General features: G+C 37.8%; 1 protein-coding gene across 1 annotated transcript in view; it reads right to left on the bottom strand.

The window, feature by feature from the left end:
* Positions 1 to 14,023: 14,023 nt before the first annotated feature.
* The window catches only part of AATF (apoptosis antagonizing transcription factor), an 81,191-nt gene continuing 72,008 nt past the window's right edge, over positions 14,024 to 23,206 (bottom strand). The window contains exon 11 of the mRNA XM_044673507.1: positions 14,024 to 14,099. Within this exon, the coding sequence (XP_044529442.1) occupies positions 14,024 to 14,099 (76 nt within the window). The remainder of the gene's footprint in view (positions 14,100 to 23,206) is intronic.

The raw sequence follows: 23,206 nt of genomic DNA on the forward strand, positions 1-23,206 counted from the left end.
AACTACTCACTCAAGCCAAGAATCTTGTTACCAAAGCCAGTCATGTGGATTGCTTTAAAAAGTCTGATTCTCAAGTATATAACGAACAGTTTGCATTTCCTTCACCTGAAAGCTGATCAAGCTCTGTTCTATACACTATGTTCTCTCCCTGCAGGCTCAGGATCTGGGATGGAGATGGGGGAGTGCTGCCGAGTGCATGTAAGAGAAAATGTGTATTGATTTCTTCTTCCTTATAAAGGAGCAAGGAGCCCTGAAGCCCCACAGGACAAGTGGTCCTCTTTGCAGCATTTCTGATTCCACACAGCAAGAGACCAGGCAAAAAAAAGATTCAACTCACACATCTAAGAAACTCAAAGGGGAGCAGGGGCACAGGAACAATACTCCAAGGGGATCATTCCTATGGGTCCTTCATAATGGATCTCTCTAACAGAAGCCTGGCCACTGAACTCTGCAATAGTCTGGGATCAAAGCCTTCAGTTCTATTTACCTTTAAGTTGAGGTGCCCAGAGGGTAAAGGAGTTAATGTTTATAAAGTATTCTGCTCCTCAGAGGAAGACCAAGGTGTGGCCAACACTCATTCTGGACTTCATTTCCAGAACAGTCAAGAATAGCATCGCAATCAAAACAATGCTCTTTTCCCTTGCAGTTTGTACTCAAACATACACAATGAGACAATAACCTTCTGGCTTAATACTTAATACCACCACCAAAAATACCCAAAGGTCACACCAAACAGGGACTCTTTACCCTACCTAGGATAAATACAGAATCAAACTAACAGTCCTGTAACTAACATGTCAACCTCTTTAATGCTGCATTGTGGCCTCACAAAGCTCTATTTTTTTTCAGCTTGTTTCTTCTAGAAAGGGGCCACCAGAAATTCACTCAGTGACAAACATCAAACTAGAGAGGGCTGGGGGACAACACAAAGTGTGGTTGGTACAGGAGCTTACTTCTTGTTAATCATCTCTGCAAAGGTATCTTCATAGAGTATAAAATGGTGAAGAACCTTGAAGATCTCCAGAAGGAAGAGAGTAAACAAAGAGCTCAGACCCAGAAGACCCTAGTCACTCCTTTCCTGATGCACTTCCATGTGGCCCTGACCAAGTGTCTTTGTCAGCAATTTGGCTTTCTGACCTGTCATCTGTAAAACAGGAAGGAAAGAATCCACCACCCATTTAAGAGAATTGATGTACAAAAACTTTCTTGACAACCATTAAAACTTGCACAAATTTAAAGCTTTTAACTAAAAAAAAAAAAAAAAAAAAAAGCAGACCTAAAGAAATCTGAATGTTGGCTGTGGGCATAAACTTTCACTCTCTTGTGCCTGTGACACAGGTAAGAGTAGGAAAGAATGGTACAGAAAGGTCAAAGTTTTTAAGGGCTCACAAACTGTCCATTTTAGGGCCAGACAAATCGGCCCCTGAATGCAGTAAGAAATGATGGATATGAAGAACATAGGGAAGTCTGGGAAGATGTACATAAACTGATGGAAAGTGGAGGGGGATGGAGGAGGGAATAAGCATTTATATAGTGCCTACTACGTGACAGGTATGATGTTAAGTGCTTTAAAAAATATCTCAGTTTTAGTAAAGTGGAACAAAAAGCCAGAACAAACATAAATAATTACTGCAACAATGTAAATGGGAAGGGGGGAACCAAAAAAAAAAAAGAGGAAATGTCACTGGAGAGGTGAGTGGCCACAGGTCCCTATCAGACTCAGTTGCTATTTTGTTTTCCACTTTCATTTCTCATTTATATTATGAGGGAATGGTTCTCTGGATCCAGGAGGAGGAACAACATATACATTTAGAACTGAAGGAGGTGTACAAGCAGGAGATAGCAACAAAAAGTTTAAAAAAAATTTACTAAAACCTTTACCTTCTGCCTTAGAATTGATAAAGTGACTTGCCCAGGGTCACACAGCTAGGAAGTATCTGAGACCAAATTTATACCTAATACTTCCTGTCTCAAGGCCTGGCTCTCTATCCACTGAGCCATCTGGCTGCCTCAGTTAAAAAAAAAATGGCACTTCATTTTTAAAACTAATGAGTTAAGAAGGAAACATCATTCTCATTTTATGGAGTAGGAAACTGAGATCTAGAGACAAAATATAACTTAAGATTATGGGATTTTGATCTTGAAGTTCCCTTAAAGATCATTTCTTCTAACTGCTTATTTTCTAGGGGAGTGAAAAGGGTCAGAAACATAAGCATCTGGTATGTAGCAGGCACTTAACTGCCTGATGAAGACCAAGACTACCCTAGGTCACCCAGGTAGGTAAGTAGCCAGAATTGTAAGCTGGGTCCTTTGACTCCAAATTCATGGCTCTCTACAAGGTCTCCATTTGCTCATGGACAGTGAGTTATTGTCAAAGACATTATCAGTACTCATGAATCCTGAATTGATACCACTAAAGTCATCACGGAATGCTAACCTGCACTGGAAAAGGCTATAACATACTCAATAAATAATATATGTGACAAAGAAATGCTAACTAATAAGGCAAGATGCATTTGGAATTTGAACTATATTATTTCAATTTTAAAAGCACAGAAATTCGATGACTCTTAAATATTGTAAGATTATAGCTTGAAAGAGAAGCCTTCTCACAAAGCTGGTATTTTTTAGCAAGAGAAGAATAACGTGGCAAGATAGCCATATTGTCTTGTGAAAACTGAGAAGAACGAGGAGTCTGGAAACCTGAGTTTTATCCCTAGTTTTGTGACCTTGAACAAGATTTTTACCAATTCATATCCCTCAGTTTCACTTATATCCAGCAAGGATTCTGAACCTGATGTTAAAAAGATTCAGAGCACTCAACTACCACAAAAAAACCTCATGTATTATAGGAACAAAGTAAAATGAACTTTAGCCAACCACTAAGAAGAAAATGAGAATAAAGGGAAGGAAAACAAAAGGACTCGAGAACTAATAATATATAGCACTGTGAAATGGTGACTTCAAAGACAGCAAAATTATGTCAATACAAAGGCATACTAAGACTACAGAATGGTTCATACCCTCAGATGAGGCTGGTATCAGCATCCTGGAATGCCTAGTACTCTTATCGTCTCAGTCTCCAACTACTAGGCCACTTTTTTGTTGTTGCCCTTTCCCAAACTGCTTCAAATTACTCCTCCCTTTTCTAATCAAAATTTCATTTCCATTAGTACTCTACCTAAGAAGTCATTTCAACAAGATCATGGCTAGTTAGCTTAATGCTACATATGGCTTAAGACTATGCATATTTTTGTATATAGGTCCCATGCTTTGTAAATATACAATTTTTAAAAGTTTAATTTATTTAACCTCCTTTCCCTCTTTATTCAATGACAGTCCATTTTTATTTAGAAGACAAACAAACAAAACATGTTTCAGTCCTTTAAAAGGACCAAAAAAAGGGGGCAGCTGGGTGGTTCAGTGGATAGAGATCCAGCCTAGAGATGGGAAGTCCTAGGTTTAAATCTGGCCTCAGATACTTCCTAGCTGTGTGACCCTGGGCAAGTCACTTAACCCCCATACCCCTTACCACTCTTCTGCCTTGGAACCAATACATAGTATTGATACTAAGGCAGAAGGTAGGGTTTTTTTAAAAAGCAAATAAATAAATACATAGGAGGACCAAAAAAGAGGGGCAGCTAGGTGGCTCAATGCATAGAAAGCCAGGCTGGAGACCTGGTCCTGGGTTCAAATCTGGCCTCAGATACATCCTAACTATGTGATCTTGGGCAAGCCTCTTAATCCCAACTGCCTAACCCTGACCAGTATTCTGCCTTGGAACTGATACTTACTATAAATTCTAAGAGAAAAGATAAGGATGGGGAGAAGGACCCGAAAAAGAGGTCCATCTAGTGACTTCTGTAAAAAGATAGAGTGGCTACCACTCCAGCAACATGGGGATGAAGACCTAGTAGAGTAGTAGATAGGGCACTGGATCTTGGTTCAAATCCCATTTCAGAGCTGTACCACCCTAGAAAAGATGTTTAACTTCTGTTTGCCTTAGCTTCCTCATGGGTTATTAACTCTGAGACTTTGAAATCCATAGATATAAAATGCAAAAGACTCTGGATAGCTCACTATCTTCTCAGTTCCTTTTCTGTATTATCATAGCCTAAATCAAATAAACAATAACAAATTAATGAACAAAAATACATGTAAAATAAGGTTTTGGACTCAATAGTTTCTGAACTCCCTTTCAGCTTTAAATCTCAAAAAGGAAAATCCAGATGGAGCTGAGACTATGATAGGAAGCTTGTCCCCTTTACTGACAGTATCAAGCTAGAAGTCTGAGGAAAAGCTAACTATAACTGACTAAAGCAACTCACATTAAGAAATGAATTACTGACAGGCTTCTGCTGGTACTGAGAATAGCTAATATTTATAAAAAGAGTAATAGCTAATATTCACACATTGCTTATTATATAACAAGTACTATGCTAAACTCTTTATAAATATGATCTCATTTGTTCATCCCAAAAACCCCAGGAGGTAGGGGCTATTATGACAACCACTTTACAGATGAGGACCCTGAGCCAGAGGTTAAATGGCTTGCCCAGGGTCCCAGCTAGCAAGTATCTGAGGCTGGATTTGAATCCAGGGCTTCCCGATTCCAGATTTGGTGATCTATACACTGTTCCACTTACCAGGCCTTTATACTAACAGGAATAATTCCATTTTTTTCCCAAGAGAAATTTTTTTTTTACCACAAAGGAATCTCTAACTAGTTAAGAGTATGAGAAATATGCTTTTGAGCAGGGAGTGGAGCATCTTCTCTTTGATACTTTGTCCTATCCACTCCCTCCAATTTAGGAAAAGTGTGGTTATTGCAGGTATAAAGCCAATGGGGAAAGGCTGGAACAATGGATAGGGGCACTTACAAAACTTAATGCTCTGAAGATCAAATGAAATAATATCCTTAAAAAAAGGTTCATAATCTCTATTCTAAATTAAAGACAAACCCTTTAATCTGCTCCCTCCCTATAAATGAAGGAGTTAGGATTAATAGGGTACTAGTAAATTATTGTAAATTCTAAAGAGGTGTGTGTGCATGCTATGCCAAGCACACTGACATATGTGACTAGGGGAAAATGGGCCAGTAATATGACAAGAGTAAGAGATGATCCAAGGGCGTTCTCATCGGCTTCAATAATTAGATATTTAGAAGGTCGGACCTCAGGGTGTTGGAGAAGTCCTCTTATAGAGGATTTATGAGAACAAAGTGTCAAGAATCACTCAGAATGCACTGGTAGTTTGCATCACTGTAAGAAGCATTGCCATCAAGATTACAGATCTATTCAGGTCTCAAAGTACTTCGTGCAAGGCACTGAGATGGAAACTGGCACTACAAAGATAAGAAATGACAGAGTTTCTGCCTTCAAGGAGTTTACAATCTAGTGGGAAGAAATAATGTGTCTATAAGTAAGTATAATACAAGAAAGGTGATAAGAACAAAGGAGAGATGCATATAAAGTGGTTTAGAAAAATCTGAGGAGCAAAGGGTGGGGGACCAGAGGCCTGGGTTTTAAGAAGAGGGTGTAATCTGAGCTGGGCTTTTGAAGTAGAAGAAATTTTCCTTGAAGATGAAACAGTAGAAATAATAGTTTGTGTGGGAAGTGGCTTAAACAAAGAAGAAAATTCAAAGTACTCATGCTGGGACCATGGCTGAAAAAAATGAAGGTTTTGTTCTATTATTAGAGACCATTTTGAGAAAGATTTTTTCTGTCCTGGGACAACAGTGCTCACATAAAACATCTCTTTCTGCCCACCTCCTGACTGACACCAGGGCTACGACTTCTACACGTAAGTTCTTTGGAATTGTATAGTGACTGATCGTGTAGGGAGAAGAAATGAAACAACAGGAATACTCTCTTTTCAACCTTACTCTAAAAAACCTGCCCCAAGTTTCAGTTTGCTCTTGACAATGTCTCCTTTGTCCTTGCTGACATTCAGAGCGAACAGGCCCCTGTGCCTCCCATTTCTGTTCTGGATGCCATCTTTAATGATGATGTATGGGGGTCCTTTCCCACAGCAGTGCTGGGGGGTCAAACATGTGACACCGTCAGCCCGTGTATCAACAAGCGAATTATAAACTGTGTCAATCCGAGTTAATGCAAAGCTGTAATCCTCTTTAACAAGAGATCAAATCAGTGCCATGAGTTATGTTCATTCTGTAATCTGATAAGAAAGAGAGGGAACCTCTAATAAAAGAGTAATGAGAGCTCTTAATGATGCTGTTAAAAGGTAGCACCAGTTAAAATATTGCTCTTGTTCCCTGCTGATTAGATCAATGTTGCATATTTGCCCAGACTTGTTTCACCTGTCAGAATAACCTGTGTCTTCTTAGGAGATAAGGAGCCTCAGAGAAAACATCTGTATCTTTAAAGGCCCCCTGCTCACAAGTTTTACACATCCAGTGGTGATGGAGGATGTGCCACCCAGTATATCTTGGTTATTAGATGATGAACTCTTTATTTTCATAAACTATATCAAGAACTCATTTCACCACAAGTTGGTGCCAATTTGTATTATTAAATAACAAAGGAGATGGAGGTAGTAGCAAGTGGTGATTAGGCTAGTTACAGGACTCTCTCATTACATGTGGGGCAAGTATTTTCCACAAAAGAAAAATAGTATATAACAAGGTTTAGGGTATAGAACCACACATAAAATGGTAAGTCAAAGACAAATTGCCTGCAAAAATCCTATTATTCCAAGGCACAACGAGAACAACATGGCAGTGATGTTGACAAAGCACTTTACAAGGCTGGGTTATATTTGTACATTTCTATTCTTAAAACTCAAGATGTAAAACAACAATGCATTTGGTACATGGGCTTAGCACGAGAAAATTCCTTCCTGGGTCTTCCATAACCTCACATTTTTGGAGAGGAGTGCCAGAATGTTGATCTATTTTGCTTAAATTGAATGAGTTCAAATTCTTCATGGGAAAAGGACATCTCATTTATAAATATCTTTCCAAAAGGACATCCTATTATCCACCACTTAATAGAGGAGCAATAGCCTCAAGATGCAGAATGAGATACACATTTCTGGACACGACCAATGTGGAAATGTTTTGCGTGGCTCTGCATATGTGAAAAAGTTCTGTAGACATGAAGGTTAGGGGCTGGGCAAGAGTGAAGCATGGCAGTAGCAGTGGTACAGGGGCAAGCACTGAGATAAAAAAGAGATCCCAACACATGAGGAGGAAGGAGTGTTGTTTTGCAGATCTATTCCCCATTATTCAGTTCTAGGTCAGATACAAAGTAAAGAAGACTGTAACAGAATGCAGAGCCCTAGCCAAGTACTGAGCATAAAACAAATTCCAGAAACTTAGCTCTGTGCCTCTGAGTCCAGGAGTAGAGAGGTGACTCAAAAGAACAAAGCAGAAATGGAAAGAATACATAGGTCACTTCCTAGAGGAAACCTCAAAATGAAAACTCTCAGGAATATTGTAGCCAAAATCCACATCTTCCAGGTCAAGGAAGAAATACTGCAAGCAACTAAAAATAAAAATAATTCAAGCACTACAGATTCATGGTCATGATCACACAAGATTTATCAGCCACCAATATTAAAAAAACAGAAGGCAAGGCAAAGAATTTAGGATTACAACCAAGAATAACTCATCCGGCAAAACTGAGCATAAACCTATGGGGCAAGGAACATTTAAGGAAATTTGGAGCTTTCCTGATGAAAAGACTAGAGCTGAAGAGAAAAATCTGACATTCAAAGGATTCAAAATTAAATTTGAGTGACAAATGAGAAGGGTCTAAAAAAGGTTAAATGACAAATATAGCCTCTCAGAACTACTCAGTCTACTTCTACAGAGAGCCTATATGTGTGATTTTATTTTTGGATGATCTCAGAAAAAAAGAATGGAAGGGTGGAGAAGAAAAATATATTGGGAGAGGGGAGAAGGGAGAAAAAGAATAGAAAAATTATCTCACAAAAATGGGGTATCCAAGGAAGAGAATATATAATGGAGGGGGCAAGTGGGTAGGAGAATGGTATAGGCAAACCATTTAAACTTCATTCTCATCTGATCTGGTTCAAGGAAGGAAGAATACAGGTACACACACATATAAATGGGTTTAGAAGTTCACTTTAGGGGGCAGCTGGGGTGGCTCAGTGGACTGAGAGCCAGGCCTAGAGACAGGAGGTCCTAGATTCAAATCTAGCCTCAGCACTCCCTAGCTGTGTGACCCTGGGCAAGTCACTTAGCCCCCCCAATGCCTAGCCCGTACCACTCTTCTGCCTTAGAACCAATACACAGTATTAATTTTAAGATGGAAGGTAAGGGTTTAAAAAAAAAAAGTTCACTTTACCCAATAGGGAAGAAGAAGGAAAGTTGAGAGAAGGCAGGCAGAAATGGGAACAAAAGGAGAGCAGTGATCAGAAGCAAAACAAACTCTTAACAGTAAAAATAACCAAATAAGATGTAGAGAGCTTTGTAGAAAGTAAAATGAATAATTGTGATTACCTAAAATTTAAAGTTTTACACAAACAAAACCAATGTAGTTAAAATCAGAAGAAAAGAAACTGGGAGGAAATCTTTGTAACAAGTTTCTCTAATAACAATCTCATTTCTAAAATAAAAAAATAAAAGCTATAGTAGTTCTATGGGAAAATGTTTTAAATAATTAATGCTTAGAAAAATGCAAATTGAAATTAACCCCGACACCAACTCATATCTATCAGATTAGCAAAGATGACAAACAAGGAAAATATGAGAAAACAGGTACATTGTTGTGCACTGTTGGAGGAGCAGTGAACTGATATATAAATAGCTGAACCATTCTGGGAACCAATTTGGAACTACATTCCCCACATTATTAAACTGTACATTCACTTTGACCCAACAATACCACAACTAAGACTAATACACAAAAAAAGATAAAAAAAAGAAGGGGCCTCCATGTAAAAAAATATTTATAGTAGTTCTTTTTGTGGTAGCAAAGAATTGGAAAATGAGGTTATACCCATCAATTAAGAAATGGTTGAAAAAGTTGTGTCATATGAATGTGATGAAATACCATTGTGCTATATGAAATGATGAATGAGACAGTGTCAGAAAAACCTGAAAAAACATAGGAACTGATGCAAAATGAAGTGGGCAAAATCAGAAAAACAATTTATACAGTAACAACAATTCTTTAAAGATAAATCAACTCTGAAAGATTTAGTAACTGATCAACACAATAACCAATCATAGATCCAAAGGCTCATGATAAAACATTATCCATCTTAAAAAAAAATAACTGATTGATTCAGAACACAGATTGAAGTATATTTTTTCTTTTCTTTTCTTTTTCTTTTGGCAGAGTGGAGAGACAAGACAAATGTGGAAATCTGTTTTGAATGTCTACAGGTTTTATTTTTCTGGCCTTCTCAGTGGGTAGAGGAGAGGAAAGAGGGGGAGAGAATTTGTAAGTGAAATTGTAAATGAAAGAGAATTGTAAATGAAAATAAGACAAATTCTGAATGAATTGAAGTAAAATAAACGAGACATTACAAGAGTGACAAAGAGAAAAAAAAAGAAATACTTCTCAAATAAAAGAAAAATAATTTTAACTCCAAAGGATGGCATATTCACAAATGACTAATGATATAATTGAAATTTCAGCAGGATAGAAGAGTACATACAATAATTATAATCTTACTTTCGGTTCTTAAAGCATGACTGGGTAACTTCTAGCATGGAACACGATTTTTGCTGGCAAATAAAAAGCTATTACGTAGTACCCCCTTCTCCCTACCACTGCTGTCAGACTTGTGTAAGAAGTAGAAAACAGAGAATGTTGCCTTTTTGCTAGAAGGCTAAGGCCAGTAAATAGATGCTTAGACTCTCCTGCTTCTGGAATCTTGCTAGATTTCCCCATCAGATCTTCAACCCCTTCTATCCTGAAGTAATGCATTTTCAGGCAGTCACCCTTTATCCCACAGTGAATTTGCAAAAGATTAAAGAAAGAGGGCCAGACACTTTTAAAGATATGTCAAAGAATATGTAAAAGAATCATCTGATCATTTCTTTGTCACAAAGTCTCTCCTGTTAACCACTACTTATAACAAAAATAGAGGTGGCAGCAGCAGTAGCAACTACTGTTCACATTTATGTAGTATGTTAAGATTTATAAAAGGCTTTCCTCAGTAATAGCATCCCTATTACGCAGATGCGGAAATTGAGGCTCAGAAAGTTTCAATAACTTTCCTGGTCATATAGAAAGCATCAGAACAAGGTCATTTGATACTATGTAGCTGCACATGGAGAAGACAGCTTCTTAACTTTTACTTTATAGTCTCACTGGTCTGTCTGACAGATACACTTCTTTCTAATTCTCCTCCTGGTTCTTAGCATCTAGACAGTCTACTCCGTCCTCCAAAATGCCTTGAGTAAATTTAGAAATAATTCCAATTCTCAGAAAAGTGAATGAAGAAACCAGCAGTCCCAATACCCTGCTCCTTCCACCAAGAGACTGTAAAGCATTCCAGAAATGTAATAACCAACCTAATAATCCAAAGAATGGCAGAAAGTCCCTAGAGAGAATCTCTGTAAAACGAATATCAAACAGGCTCTCTTCCTTAGTTCACTGATAACTGTCTCTGTAGGCTCACCTGATGAAGTTTCCATTTATGAAGATGATTCTAAGGGCAAACAAAGGTTTCTTTGGGAGTCAGGTTGTCCAATACCAAAAAGGAAGAAAATCACATGGAAAGTCAAGCCAAGCATCTGCACATCCAGGATGGCAACAGTAGCCACTGCTGCTTTTAGAGAAGTGCCATCCCTTTTTGGGTCCCTTGACATAAGAACAGCAAGCACAGAGGCATAGGTCAACCACCTGCCATACTCTAATAAGCCACTTACATTTGAGCAGCATGTCCCAAGTTGCATGAGTCACAAGTATCCTTTATCATAAAGATACTTCGAGAAAATAAAACAAACAAAAATTAACACCCAATGTGCTCCTGGGAATAAAAGCTTTGGTCAGGAAATTGGGGAATCAAGTTGGGCTATTGTGCATGCAAGAAAAAGGGATTTTTAACACAAGAGTTGAAGAGAAAAATCTCCATTGTGAAGGCAAAGAGCAAACTGGGCATCAGTAATAAATGATAAACCATCTAGCACAGTGGTTCCCAAACTTTTTTGGCCTACAGCCCCCTTTCCAGAAAAAATATTACTTAGCCCCCTGGAAATTAATTTTTTAAAAATTTTAATAGCAATTAATAGGAAAGATAAATGCACCTGTGGCCATCACCACCTCCCTGGATCGTCGCAGCACTCACTTTGGGAATCACTTATCTAGACATACTCACATGTGCCTATTTACAATAGAATCTTCCAGTTTTCAAGATAATTCTAGTGTGGCAACTTGCCCACAGTGAAACTCACTATGTAAGTACTGAATGAATGACAAAATTAAAATGATTAGTTTATGGCTAAAGATAATACTAAGTACTTTGCAAAATCTAAAAGGTATGAACCAGGCCAGTTCAAGGGAACTGAGAGTCCCAAGTGAGGCCCTAAGAGAAGGCAGAGGCCCTCAGGGTTGGCTGAGACCAGATGGACATGACTGAGAAAGTATGTCAGGTGTTAGAAAGAAAATAGGAAAAATGAAGATTCTTACACCACATGTCCAGGTAAAGAAATAGCAAAACTTAGACTGGTACTAGGCATATGTTAAGACTTCCCTAAGTTGCCTCTTTCCCACTGGATTCCTCAGCAGGAATGACATGTTTCAACAACTTTTTAAGGCTTGCCAAACACCCTCAAAACCACCTTATGCTATAGATGATGCAAGTGTGATTATTCCCCTTTGACAGCTGTGGTTAGTGACTTGTCTATGAGCACCCAGCTAGCAAGCATCTGAAAGAGACGGAGAACTCCTACATCTCACTGCCTTTGATGGAACTAACATTTCAACTGAAACTGCATCTGGCTTGGGTCCTTCAATGGAAAAAGCTTCCCACTTCTCAGGTGGGGTAGTAGGTAACATTACAAACAATTCCTTCTTGATGAGGTACAGGATGGAAAAAGAAAAGAAGCAGCAGCACAGCACACAGAAAGACCACTGACTTGGGATCAATAGATCAGGATTCAAATCCCAGCCCTGCCTCACCCCTTTCCTCTCAATCCCTCACTTTGACTCTGAGCAAGGGATCCATTTCTCTGGCTCTCACCTTCCACATCTTAAAAGGAGGAGGGTGGACAAGATCTTCTCTGAAAGTCCCTTCCAGGTCTAAATTGATGACGATCTTATGATGGTAGAGCTAAGGAGGTTTTCATACAGAAACAAGAAAGGCTTTTGCTGACACTTTTCTTGTGAGGCACATCCATACCGTCAAGGAGACATGGGCCATCTGGGCTCTACTGTCCTGATAGGAAGAGGGGCTCTCTAGCTCCTGCAGGCCCCAGAGCACATACACAGTCAAGTCTCTGCCAGGCTGGTTGAGCCAGAATGTGGATGCATGCCATGACCCCCTTCAGAGACACGAGGGAAATGAGGTGCCGTGTGGGGGAACTCCACACACATAAGTTCTCCAGCTACCATTAATCATCATAAAACAAGGCTTTTTACAAAATCTCTTTATTGTGACTGGTTAAACCAGTCGTGTGAAAATGAGGTGGCTAACTAGCAATTAGTCCCTATTCAAGGGCCATCACCTTTTTTCCCGTAAACACTGTATAGCAGTGAGTTATTTCTAAATCTCACTGTCACATACTGGAGAACTCATTTCTATGGCAAAATTGTATCCAAGAAAAATCTGATTAAAAACAGGAGATTTTTAACATGGTCCTACAATTACTACTATTGTCATTGTTTAAATCTACAAGACTTTGGTTTTAAGTTTCAAATTATTTTGTTGCTACTTCTCATTATCATTTGATATTTAGTGAAGACACCATTCAGAATGCCCTTGATGTCAAAATAATGTCACATGAGAAAGAGGAAATGTTTTCCCTCAGTGTGAATTACTAAGATCTAATTCAGACTAAACTATTGGTATCACCTGAAGCAGTGCAGTGAAGAGAAAAGATCTGACTGAGAAAACCTGAAGGGGCGGTTCTGCCACTCACTAGTTATATGACTCTGGGTTAGTGGCCTGACTTTTTTGAGCATCATTTTCCTTGTCTATAAAATAGATATTCCTACCTGCATTATTTAGCTCAGAACATTGCTGTGAAGCAAGTGCTCTGTAAGCTATTGAAGAGAAGGATTATTTTTAATATATCATTCTCTAATACCTTCACAGAAGGTCTGACGTGTGCTTTCCAGTTTTTATGGCATGAATAGCCCAGCCATAGAGATGCTCTGCTATAGAGCTCATATGAGGTCATTGTGAGATAAGGGCCACTCAAAACCATCACTAAAGGCATCCTGATGCGAACCAAAGGCTCTAAAAAATCCAAATGCTTGTTATCTATGGATAGCTACTAAGACTTTCCAAATATAAATGTGGAGAATGGCCTTTTTCAGGAGGTTATGGAAAAGAGCTGGAGCTGAATCTTCTAGAGCAGATCACCTGTATGCCATGTGTACACGGGACTCAATGTAAAAAGTAAAATCCAGGTTTGGAGAAAGATTTGGTCAAACTAACGTGATTGTCTTCACTGATAAAAACAGCATTATCTATCCTCTACTTTCCAAAATAAGAAATGATGACCATAATCTCTTTCTAGCTCAATAACAATGACTGCTTCTGGAAGTAGTATAGCTCAATCATAAAACTGAAACCAATACCTATGATTCACCTACCATTTCTTTGTCAAAGAGTTCTATGGTTCTAGAATGGGTGGACAAAACTCTCAGAGGCAGCCCAGATTTATGAAAATTCCCAAGTTAGTTTTAGAGTAATTACAGGAATGAGCGCTCAGCATGAAGAGCTGTGACGCAAGGAATCATGCTATGATGCAATGACAAATGGTTAACTGATAAGAAGAAATGGAGAGGGCGACAGGCTGTAGAACAGGTCAATATCAGGCTGTCATGAAGCCATTTGAGACACATAATTAATCTATTACTCACCTGGCATCATCATTCATTGTAGTGTGGTCAATAGGTGCCATGAAGCTCAGCAGCTTGCTAAGGACATGATACCTAAATAAAACAGGAAGCAAACAGGCAGCACATTAGTAACTATTAACATAGAAAAGGAAACACATTACATGAGCTATGAGACTCTAGTACTGATCATGGGACCAGATGGCTCTGCAGTAGAATAGGAGATAACTGACAGCCACTTATTATTCACAACTATAATTGCCCCCTTTTTCCATAACACTGCAGGGGGAAAGTCTGATAACAGCATGTTATAAACGACAGTGGTTCAACAAGAACAAATCCATTTCTACCACAGTCCCCCAAAAGTAGCTCCACTTATGTCCCTGAGCAGTATATATCTTAATCCTTGAAGAAGACGGTCCCATTTCGCCCTTTCCCCACATCTGGATCATTCTTAGCACAATCAACAATGAGGGTGCCTATTTACTGATCCATACCACACTCACCAGCAGGGCTGGCTGGTTTAGCAAAAGCAAAGAGTTCCGAAATACCACCTGGGCTCTAGCTCCACTGGGGTCAGTATCATGAAGAAATAACCTATCATTACGTCTACCCTTAAAAATTTGGGAGCAGAAGAAAAACTGGGTTATGCTCTTGGTTCCTCAAGAGGGATCTTTGTGGGATATAAAAAAAAAAGAGGGATGGATATGGTGAAATTTACTGGGACACTAATGAAGGAGCCAAAGCAAATACATGATTACCTGTAAAAAATTCTGAATACACATGATAGTCTAACTAAGCAATTAATAATGCAAGACAAATACAAATACATTCTCCAAATGGATTTCTGGCCAGCAGCTCTGAACCATGTCCACCTGCCCACCAACCCTACCTTCTCCCTACTAAAAACTTGGACTTCACTCTGAGTTTCTGCCTCATTTTGTTCAAAACTAAGCCTCTACTTCACTTCCTAGATACTGTCTCCAAACCATGTTCCCTTTATTCTAGCCACCATCCTTACTTCTTATTCATTGGAACCTGGAATCCCTGAGAATTAGCCTTAGATAAATAAGTCTTGGCCTGGAGCCAAGCTTCTACCTTGCTTCACAGTGAGCTGTATTCTATGTGCCCACCTTGTCTCACAACTTCTAGCTCCCATTTATGTGCTACCTTCTCCCACTAGAATATAAGCTTCTCAAAAACAGGAATTGTCTTGCTTGCTTATAGTTTTATCCCCAGTGTCTGGAACACAGCAAGCACTTAGTGAATGCTCTACCTATCTATCAAATGAACATATCCCTGTGAGGACAGCTTTCAGCTAGTCACTCAAAAGTCATGTTTCCCTGAAAAGCATATAAAAAGCATATAAAGAAAACTCTCCAAAATAATAGAACCTTTTATCCACTGAAAAAATATTTTAAATATCTTTTAATCATAACATTTAATTGAGAAAGGAGATCAAAAAGGAAGTTCTAAATATCCACAAAATGCTACACTGTCTCCTTATCATTCCACTAGTTCGTAAGGATTGCAAACTAGGAGAGACACAAAGTTAAATCCAATGAAAAGTACAAGGTTTTTCCAAGAATAAAATTCTGATAAGGAAGAAAAGGGAATGATTTCTAAAGCATCAACATGGTTATACAGGAAATATCAATAAATGCAGATTGAAGAAAAGCACCAAAAGAAGATGGAAATAGGGAAGGTAGAAGAAAGGGCATATAAAAAATAATATGGTCCACTCAGAATATCAGGGAGTTTAAATCTTAGAATAAACTAGGATTTGTCATAAACATTAAGGATAACAAAAAGGGATGATTTTTTTTTTTCCAAAACAAAGCAGCTCTCAGGGCAAGAGGAAAAACAAAGACCTAGGTTGATTAGACCAATGGTGCCCAACAGAAGGTAGCAGCATGGTTCAATTCTCATTTTACTTCTATTTTTTCTACCAAGGACCAAACAAAAATGGTTAATAACTCCAGAGAATCCAAAACTTAAGATAAATGAGAATCCAAGAGAATAATAAGCAAATCTCAACGAGTTCGAGTCATGAGATCAGTACAAAGGGCAGGCCAGAGAATTAATTTATTTGCTCAAGTAAAGAAGATGAAGACTGAAAGAACTTATTGATAAGACTCTTGGCCCCATCACCATTGGTGATATTTGAAAAAAAATGAGGAAAACCACAGCAATGCTGCAGAATAGGAGATGAGCAAATGTTCCAGTTTTCCAAAAAGGAAAATGAATGTGGATTCTTCAAACTAAAGATTGACAAGCCTGGTTTCATTTCCTGGCCAAGGAGTGAGAAATGTAGAACACATTATTATAGATACAGTTTGTGAGCACTTAGAAAAAAGGAAAATGGTCATCACTACAAGTAAGTGTGCATTCACTAAGAATGAATTATGCCAAATTAATCTCATATTGGATTGGTAGGTTTGAGGAGCATTGTAAATATTACGTATCTAGATTTCAACAAGATACTTGACACAAAAGTCTCCTGTGATATCATTATGGATACGATGGAGAGGTAATTCTTTTCAACTTTTTGAATTAATTTTTTTAATCAACAAAAATCCAACTTCACCTTCACTCCCTTTCTCCCTCTATTCCCCATCCTGATGAGAAATAAAGAAAAAATAAAATCCTTGTTACAAACATGTAATAGTTAAGTAAAGCAACACAAATTACTACGCTAGCAATTTCAAAGAAAAAAGAAGTCTCATTTTCTACTCTGAATCTTTCACCTCTTTCTCAAAAAAAGGGTAGTATGTTTCATTATTGAAAACTCTGGAATCAATTGGTCATTATACTGATCAGAGTTCCTAAGTTTTTCAAGGTTGTTTGTCTTTATCATATTATGATTACTGTATAAAGTGTTTTCCTGGTTTTGCCCACTTTCTTCTGCATCAGTTTATACAAGTCTTCATGGGTTTCTTTGAAACTATCCCTTTAATCACTTCTTACAGAACAATAGTTTTCCATTACATTCGTATGCCATAATTTCTTTAGCTACTCTCTAGTTGATAGCCCCCTGTCCAGTTTTCAATTCTCTGTTATTGTAAAAAGTTATTTTTGTATATCCCTTAGAGCTTGTTTTGCTTAAGATTAATATCTCCCTCAATATGCCTTTCAATTCTCCTTTTCTCTTCTACTTCCCTGTTGAAATATATTTTTGTACCCAACTCTGTGTGTGTGTGTATGTGTGTGTATATTTTTTCCACCTTTGACCAATTCAGTCTCCATCCGTAGTTATCTGAAGACTGTCTATATTCCTATTACTTATATGTACCAGATCTTAAACTGTACTGTAAAGCAATTGTCATTAAAACAATATGGTATTGGCTAAAAGACAGAAGGGAGGATCAGTGGAATAGACTTGGGGTAAATGACCTCAGCAAGATAGTGTACGATAAACCCAAAGATTCCAGCTTTTGGGACAAAAACACAATATTTGACAAAAACTGCTGGGAAAATTGGAAAACAGTATGGGAGAGATTAGGTTTAGATCAACATCTCACACCCTACACCAAGATAAATTCAGAATGGGTGAATGACTTAAATATAAAGAAGGAAACTATAAGTACATTAGGTGATCATAGAATAGTATACCTGTCAAATCTATAGGAAAGGAAAGATTTTAAGACCAAGCAAGAGATAAAGAATATTACAAAATGTAAAATGAATAATTTTTATTACATTAAATTAAAAAGGTTTTGAACAAACAAAACCAATGCAACCAGAATTAGAAGAGAAGCAACAAATTGGGAAAAAATCTTTATAACAAAAACTTCTGACAAAGGTCTAATTACTCATATTTATAAGGAGCTAAATCAATTGTACAAAAAAGCAAGCCATTCCCCAATAGATAAATGGACAAGTCACACGAATAGGCAATTTTCAGATAAAGAAATCAAAACTATCAATAAGCACATGAAAAAGTATTCTAAATTTCTTATAATTAGAGAAATGCAAATCAAAACAACTGAGATACCACCTCACACCTAGCAGATTGGCTAATATAACAGCAAAGGAAAGTTAATAAATGTTGGAGGGGATGTGGCAAAATTGGAACATTAATGCATTGCTGGTGGAGTTGTGAAATGATCCAACCATTTTGGAAGGCAATTTGGAACTATGCCCAAAGGGTGCTAAAAGACTGCCTGCTCTCTGATCCAGCCATACCACAGCTGGCTTTATATCCTAAAGAGATAATAAGGGAAAAGACTTATACAAAAATAGTTATAGCCTCACTCTTTGTGGTGGCAAAAAAATTGGAAAATGAGGGAATGTCCTTTGATTGGGGAATAGCTGACCAAATTGTGGTATCTGTTGGAAGACTATTGTGCTAAAAGTAACAATGAACTAGAGGAATTCCATGTGAACTGGAATGAATGACCTCCAGGAATTGATGCAAAGTGAAAGGAGTAGAACATTGTACACAGAGACAGATACACTGTGGTAAAATCTAATGTAATGGACTTCTGTACTAGCAGCAATGCAATGATCCAGGACTATTCTGAAAGGATTTATGAGAAAGAATGTTATCCACATCCAAAGAAAGAACTGTGGGAGTAGAAACACAGAAGAAAAATAACTGCTTGATCACATGGCTCGATGGGGATATGACTGGGGATGTAGACTCTAAACAATCACTTTAGTACAAATATTAATAATATGGAAATAGGTCTGGATCAATGACACATGTAAAATCCAGTGGAACTGACTGCTTGTTGGCTATGGGGGTGGGAGGGTGGGAGGAGGGGAAGGAAAGAACATGAATCATGGAATCATGGGGAAATAGCCAAAATAAATAAATAAATAAACTTTTAAAGAATGTTGCATTTTCCAGATATGGTTGTCTTGGGAGGAATGGGGATAGGAAGAAGAGGAAGAAGTTCACTGTACTTCCTACTAACTCTGACATCATGGCTCTGCCTAAGGTAGCAGACTTTTCAGAACTGGCTTAATGACTAGATCCAAGAGTGATAACTAATGACAGGTCAATGTCCATTTGATCTGCGATCACTGGGAAAGGGGCAATTGTCTTGACTTTCAAAAATCAAGCAAGAAGGTAACAAATTCAAATTAAAGCCCTCCTTCTCTTTTGTCAGAAGTGTATTTGTCAGTAGCATCAGTAGTCTCTGTACAGAGTTTTGTGATTTACCACGGAAAATTCATGAGCTAGTGGCCAAAAATCTATTGACGGGTCTCTCTGAATTTAGTTAGCCTGGTACTGAGCCCATATTGGAAAACTTTCCAGGCTGACAACCTGCCAGATTTTATGCTGAGAATTAAACAACCTCTAGGCCTTTAGTTCAGAACTGGGATTATCAACTATATTAAGAGAAATATCAGATGACGAGCCTAGTGGATAGATTACCAGGTCTAGAGTCCGAAGGGGTTCAAATATGACCTCAGATACTTGCTAGCTATGTGATCCTAGGAAAGTCACTTAACCCTGACTGCCTAGCCATTGTTGCCCTTCTTTCTTAGAACTGATACTAAGGCAGAAGGTAAGGGTTTAAAAAAAGGGTTTTAAAAAAAGAGGGGAACGTGGCACTTCATTAACAGAAAACAGTGTCCATAACAAGGAAAGTGATACTTCAACTGTACCCTGCCCATGGGCAGATCACATCTTGAAAATTATGGGCTTTTCAAGAAGTGATTCTGACATAATGAGGCACATCCCGAACAGTTACTAGAAGAATGAGAGCTAGAAACGATGTCATAAGATGATCATTTGAAGTAATTTCAAATTCAAGAAGAGGACCTTGAGGGGAGGATATATTGTGTGTACAGTCTTTAAATATTTGAAGAGTTGTCATGTGGACAGGGAGTTAGTCTTGTTCTCCTAGGCTCCTAAGGATTAATGCATGTAAGTGAAAAGTGAGGAGGAAGGGAAGGGAAAAAAGAGGAAGAGAAATAAAAAATTTCCTAACAATTAGGGCTAAACAAAAATAGAAGGTGCTACTTCAATAAGTAGTAAGTTCCCTGTTCCTGAAAGGAATCAAAGGGAAATTCGATGATCTCACCAGCACTATTAGAGACTTTTGCTTTGGGTATGGGGTTGGACAAAATGATTTCTGAGATGTTATTAGTAAAGACTTGAGAGTAATCCTCTCATAATATTGCTAGGATTTTTGATTGAAAAGTCAATCATGACAAGATCCACTTACATGAGATTGACAGAAAAAATATTGACAGTCAATAATTTTCAGTGTTGCCAGGCAACAAAGTAATTCTTCCTGTCTTTAAGAAGTTATTGCTAGCATCTCTGTATTTTTATGCCAAGTTTGACCCTATTGATTCCACTGACCTTCTGCATGACCCCATTCAAACTCAAAATTTAAACAGCTTCCTACAAAACAAAACCATTACAAACCATGAATGAAACTAGAATTTTTCTGATATCTATTCTGACATCAATTTATACTTTTAAGGGTTTCACTTCATTCTAGAATAGAAGTTTGTTAATTTTTTAAAAAAAAACACTTTTATATAATCTTGGCCCCTTAAAGTACAGTACTAAGATGAAGTCAGGTTGTAGTTCCTGCACAGATGGGTTAGCCTGACATAGAAAGTCTATTACTGGATGGTTCTGATCCTATTCAGGTGGAACTGCCCAAATAGGTTGGTTACAAGGGTAACTGGGTGAGAACATGAGTAATGGCACCAACACCTGGAAGAACAATTCAAGGTATATACTTTACTGATTAGAAATCAAAAGACTATGGTGAATACTAGTCAAGATTATAGAGCTGAAGATCTTGCTTCAAAAAAACCAAACAAACAAAAAAATAAAACCAGAAATGGAAATATCATGGCCTTAAATACTTCCCAGCTGTGTGACCCTGGGCAAGTCACTTAATCCTCACTGCCCAGCCCTTATTGCTCTTCTGCCTTGGAAACAATACACAATATTGATTTTAACATGGAAGGTAAACTTTAAAATTTTCTTTTAAAACATGGAAATATCAAAGAGAAGAAATACTAGTTTTTAAATTTACTCAAAAAAGAAAGTGTTCAAAGCAAACATCATTTTGGGGAAGTTCACATCTTAGCCTATTGAAATTTTCCTCTTCCTTCAGGGTCCAACTTGGGGTTCACCTGTCCATGGAACCTTTGGGAAAGTGTCCCTCTCTAGATGGGATCTGCACCTTTTCAGGTTTCTCCTAGCTCTCTGTATGAACTCAATCTTTTCTCTCATCATATTTGCCCCTGTAATATAGTTATCTCTGTATGTCTCTTATTTCCCGATAGAATGTGAGCTTCTTAAAGACTCCAACTGAAACAATCAAATAATCAGAAGTAACATATATCAAAGGGAGCAATGAAAGATATTGCAAAATTGCTACAGTTATTGCATTAAGTCAAGAGGTAACATTGGTAACAAAAAAAAAATGAAAAGCTAGTAAAAAAAATGGAATGCTAAAATTTTCACTTGAAGTAGGCTAATCTACTGCAAGTTTCTGTAGCAATTCCACAAGTACCTTATAAACCTAAACGGTTAATCTCTGAGGTTTCTCAGCCTCAGAAAATATTTAGAAAGTACCCCCAAATAGTAATCAATCTTACCAGAAAAAAGATAAGATCTACTTTCTAAAGAATATGAATCTCTTATAAAAACAAAGTTTCAATTACTAGCAAAATGTTTTATCAGCAAAAGTTGTCTTGATTTTGATCTAATAACATCCACTAAGTACCATGCTGCAAAACACTATTGTAGGGGTGGAGGAGTTTGAGCCTTTAAGAAATTCACATTCTATCTGGAAACAGGAGAGATACAGAAATAACTAAAATATAAGGACAACTATGATGAGGGGAAAGATGTGGTTCAGACAAAGAACTAGAAGAAACTTGTGAAAGGGCAGAATCCATCCAGAAAGAGATACTTCCGCAAAGCTCCTTGGACAGATGGACCTTAAGATGGACCCTGAAGGAAGAGATGTGAACTTCTCCAAACATTCTAGGCATGAGGAACAGCCTGTACATCTCCTTCTTTGTAATCTAATGAACAGCTTAAGAAGACTAATATGAAAAAAGCAGCTGCCACTGACAGAAACCACATCTCCTTCCTTTCAAACTGAGAAATAGGCTGATGAATTTACTATGATTTGTGAGACTCAGGAGATTGTACACCTCTGCTAAACTCTCTGCCATGCTGCTGAAGTGACTTCTCTGATTTTCATTTACAATTCTCTGCCAAGGCTTTGATTACAGCTACAGACATTTCTCATTTCTTGATGAGCATTATCCCAAACATTTATAGGTGAACTAAGGTAGACAGGGAATTCTAGCAGGCCACAGGAGGGATGTGATCCTTAAGAAGAAGACGCCACAGTCTTTGTTCTCAAGGAGCTTACAACAAAAATCTGGGCTGATATTTTTTTAAATTGCAAAAAAAAAAAAACAAAAAAAAAACCCACAATGGTTTGTGGGGTGGGGAGAGAAAAAGGCAATACATTTTCCTATTTTTTAGTGATCACATAGTGAAAACCCAACAAATTGTCTAAATTCAAGAATATAAGCAGCTTATCATGTACAATTACAGTATGCTTCACTATTCTGACAAATCTATGAACAGATTTCTACTCATCCACACCATTTCATCTTGTGACACCCATAAATCTGCCTAGGATCCACCCAACATGATGGGAGTTCCTCTAGCTCTTTTGAGATTACATGGATATCTGTGGCACACACAGACTATCTAACAGGTAACCCTAACTCTCACCAAATGACTCAACAACTACAATATAACAAGATGTTACCTTAAAAGAAATTTTAACCACAAATTTGAAATAAAATGTTACTATTAGGAGTACAGTATTACAGAGAAAAAGCAGGAGTATAAAAACCACAGAACCACTAGATAATGTGAACTCAACACTATTCAAAGCCTTCATTTTTCACCTAGCTACAATCTAAACTCCTCCATCATACCCCTGAAAATTCTTCACCATGGAAGATTACTTCAGTCCTGAAAACTGACACCTTGTGGCCTCTGTCTGAATGGCTCTCGCAGGGCCTCCATTTAAGAAGGGGTACCCAGACTAGCCTTCTCACCAAGCTTCAATTCAGACCTCTCCACGATTTGTCCTTACTAAGACACTCTACTCCTTTTCAGCTTTCGTTTATAAGTTGTCTTCCCATCATTTCCTTGAGGGCAAAGACTATCCTTCTTTCTGCTTGTATTTATT

The sequence above is a fragment of the Gracilinanus agilis genome, chromosome 4 (assembly GCF_016433145.1).
Source record: "Gracilinanus agilis isolate LMUSP501 chromosome 4, AgileGrace, whole genome shotgun sequence".
NCBI classification, from domain to species: Eukaryota; Metazoa; Chordata; class Mammalia; order Didelphimorphia; family Didelphidae; genus Gracilinanus; species Gracilinanus agilis.